Source organism: Oreochromis niloticus, linkage group LG9 (genome assembly GCF_001858045.2).
Source record: "Oreochromis niloticus isolate F11D_XX linkage group LG9, O_niloticus_UMD_NMBU, whole genome shotgun sequence".
Lineage (NCBI taxonomy): Eukaryota > Metazoa > Chordata > Actinopteri > Cichliformes > Cichlidae > Oreochromis > Oreochromis niloticus.
The window spans coordinates 34,150,075-34,153,901 of NC_031974.2; the positions used below are offsets into that span (position 1 = coordinate 34,150,075).

General features: G+C 48.9%; 1 protein-coding gene across 1 annotated transcript; it reads left to right on the top strand.

Moving 5' to 3' along the window:
• Positions 1-2,121: 2,121 nt before the first annotated feature.
• Positions 2,122-3,596, top strand: LOC109200251 (protein ANTAGONIST OF LIKE HETEROCHROMATIN PROTEIN 1). The gene is made up of 2 exons (XM_019355756.1): positions 2,122-2,463; positions 3,080-3,596. The coding sequence occupies exons 1-2, from the start codon at positions 2,150-2,152 to the stop codon at positions 3,594-3,596; spliced, it is 831 nt and encodes a 276-aa protein (XP_019211301.1). The 5' UTR covers positions 2,122-2,149.
• Positions 3,597-3,827: the final 231 nt, after the last annotated feature.

Genomic DNA, 3,827 nt, shown 5'->3' on the forward strand with positions numbered 1-3,827 from the left:
AACCGTGCGCGGTTTTGGATGTGTTAGAATCTGGTCTCTGTGTGTGTTAAGCAACCCCACAGATTTATGAGCAATGACATGGCCCAGAAATATTACCTCTGGTCGGACCAACTGCAACTTCTCTTTACTTACTTTGAACCCACACTCGGCGAGTCTCTTCAGTATGGTGAGTGAGGCTGCCGTACATGCCGAAGCCGATGGAGCTGCAATGAATAAATCATCAACATACTGCACCAGTGTACACCCCTCTGGTAGGTAGGTAGGTGACATGGAGAGAGAGCCTCTTTCAACACTTGGTTGAAAATCCCAGGGGACAACGCAAACCCTTGTGGTAACCGTGTGTATCTGTACTTTCGCCCCCTGTATGTGAATGAAAAAATGTCTCTAAGAGACTCATGTAATGGGAGACAGAAAAACGCATTAGCTAGATCAATACACGAGAACCACTTTTGATCTGGTGTTAGTGCTGTTAATGCTGTGTAAGGATTTGGAACAGGCACAGTGTCAGTACGTAGAACGGCATTAATGGCTCTCAAGTCATGTGCCATCCAGTACTTTCCTGTCCCATGCTTCTCTACTGGCAAAATTGGTGTATTCCAGTAGGACTGTGAGGGCTCAAGCACTCCTACTTTCAGTAGCCCTTGAATGGTTTCTGCAATCCCTTCCTCTGCTTCTGGTTTGTGTCTGTACTGCGGTTTCCAGATTGGTGCTTCAGACTTCAGCTGGAATAAAACAGGTGAGCAAGTTGCCAGGCCAACATCTGTCGGTCCTGCTGACCACAAGGTGTCAGGAAGAGTCGCCAGTGCCGCTACTGCATCAGCATGGTCTATTCTTTCTCTTCCATGGATTCTGGAAACCTGCTCATGCTCCAACATCACTGCGTCATTTGACAAGCCAGTGATACGGTAAATTTTGCATTATTTGGAATCTGAGTGGCTCGCCAACAGGCTTCGTCCAGCGCTCTCCTGACCATTGTTCCCACCTCCTTCGCCTGATGACCCTCATGGACCGCCAATGTAATATGGGGCGCTGAATCCGGTCCCATATTGAACCAAGGCCGTTGTTCTTCGGTCAATTTTACTGCTGCCGCCACGCCTTCGGGGCCAACATAGATGTTATGACAACGCACATTCCAGGTCTGACCCTCAAGTTCAGACTGGAATTGGTCCCTGTAAATTTCGTCATCATCTCTATCATAATAAAGAGTGACGTGGTATGGATCTCTGGGAGGAGAGTACACTGCCAGGCTCATAATCCAAGGTTCCCACAGCTGATATTGTCTTAGAATGCCTTCTTCCACCAACCGGCCCCAGTATATGTCAGCTGTCAATTGTTCACAGTCTTGTAGCAAGTACTGGTTCTTAGAAAGTGTCCCCAGGCACGGCAGCTGTTTTCCTCCCGGAAGTATAACTGTTAATCCATCATGCGAACACATGATAGTGGCTCCCAGTTTAATGAGCAGATCCCTGCCCATCAAGTTCACAGGCACGTGGGGAGACACCACATATCTGTGCTTTAAAGTCTGTTTTCACAGCTCTGTCCGGGCTGGATCGGTTACTGGCAGAGTCATCGGAACCCCAGAAAAACCCACGACACTCACCGTGTGATTGGAAAGTGTTGCACTGCTTGGTCTTTGTCTCAGCGTTGAGTAAGTCGCTCCGGTGTCCACCAGGAAGGTCATTTCAGTCCCTTCCATGGTCATTGACAACATAGAATCTGCCATTCCTATGCTGCCGGATCTCTCTGGGTTCCATCAGTACAGCTCCTCATCCCCGCCCCAGTCGGCTAGGGGATACTGAGCCACCGGCGCCATGCCTGGGTTTGGAGCTTGATGTCCCATTGTTTGGACTGCTCTGCCTCGAGGAGCTCCACGAGCCTGGGGTGAATAATATGTTCCTTGTTGGCTCGGTGTGCGACAGTTGCGAGCACAGTGTCCTTGTCCTCCGCACCTTACGGTGTGTTCACACCGAACGCGATAGGCGCGAGCGAAAACGCCCCAAACGCCCCTAATTTGACGCCTGCACATTCGCACCTCGAACGCGTGTCCAACAGAAATCCACCGCGCCTCAAAATTGCATATTTTGACGCGCGTGAACCGGAAATGTGGGAGGATGTGGGAGGAAGTTGCGCCAGACGGTATCTTTGCAAGATGGCAGCTGTCGAGCTAGCATTTCAAGAGAGAGTTTCCCTTCTCTATCTACTGTGGAGAGCAGAGCAGCGGGGAAAAAGACGTCCTCGCCGTACCTGGGTCCATCAGGTCCTCCAGAGGCGTGAGCACTTTGGAGAGTTTCACCACTTGCTCCAGGAGCTGCGCTTGGATGACGGCCGATTCCAGCGATATCACCGTCTTTCACTCGCCCAGTTTGAGGACCTGCTGTCCCGCGTCGGTCCGAGAATCGCCCGCCTAGACACCAACTACAGGCGCTCAATCCCACCTGCAGAGCGCCTGTCCATCTGCCTGAGGTTAGTAAAAGTCTTTAATACGGTAGTCCTTTATTGATACCTGTGCTAATATATGCTAAACTATCCGTTTATACACTGCTAACATGGATGTGATATGCTAACAGTGGATGCTCTCGGTGTTTACTGCAAGTAAACTGTGGTACGGTGACGACTGTATTTTTAATATTTCTAGTGATACTCGAAAGGTCTCATTAAGTCCCGATTTAATTCGATTTATGCTGTAATCAGTGTTTGCAATGATAGCATGGCTGTGGTGTCTATCAGTGCATGCTCTCTGTGTTTGCTGATATAAAACAGTGGACCACTGTGCGCTAATCTTTGTTGTGATACTCTCCTTTTTCTTTTTTATTTAGACCTGGTTTAATTCATGTATAGCTGATTTTTTTTTTTATATAATCCCCGCAGACTGTTTTAGATATTATCTAATAATTATAGTGTATATTAGAAAATATCTAATAAACACTATGTAATTATAGGGATAATTACATAGTGTATATTAGATATTATCTAATATATTTGAAATTGAAATCTGAAATCACAAAAGTATTTTGGAATTTGAATAATGTATTTTGTAACTGCAGTACACATCATACTAATTTTAAACAATTTTGTCCAGGTTCCTTGCCACCGGGGACTCCTTCAGGACCATTGCGTTCAGTTTTCGAGTTGGTGTGTCTACCGTGAGCCAGATCATCCCCCAGGTAGCGACAGCCATCTGGGACTGTCTAGTGGATGATTTCATGGCTGTGCCTTCACTGGGAGACTGGCAGTCCATTGCAGAGGAATTCCAGGAGCGCTGGCACTTCCCTCTCTGCTGCGGAGCTCTGGATGGGAAGCACGTTCAGACGAAGGCACCCCCCAACTCAGGATCCATGTTCTACAACTACAAGGGAACATTCTCCATTGTTCTCCTTGCGGTTGTGGATGCAAGGTATCGCTTCCGAGTTATTGATGTTGGGGGTACGGGAGGACCAGCGACGGGGGTATTCTGGCCAACTCCACCTTTGGTCAGGCTCTTCGGGCTGGGACTCTCCATCTGCCTCCTGACCAGCCTCTACCTGGTGGAGAACACCGTGGAGCCCAGCCCCATGTGTTTGTGGCTGATGAAGCGTTCCCGCTGCGGCGTGAGCTGATGAGGCCTTTTCCTGGACGCCTCCTCCCTTTAGAGAGAAGGATCTTTAACTATCGCCTTTCCAGGGCCAGGATGATAGTGGAGGGTGCCTTTGGTGTCCTCTCCTCACAGTGGAGGATGTATCGGCGCCCCATGGAGCTCCGTCCTGAAATTGCGGAGAAGTGTGTGAAGGCAACGTGTGTTCTCCACAATTTTCTACGCTGTTTGGACGAGAGAGGGGCACCTGCTGTGA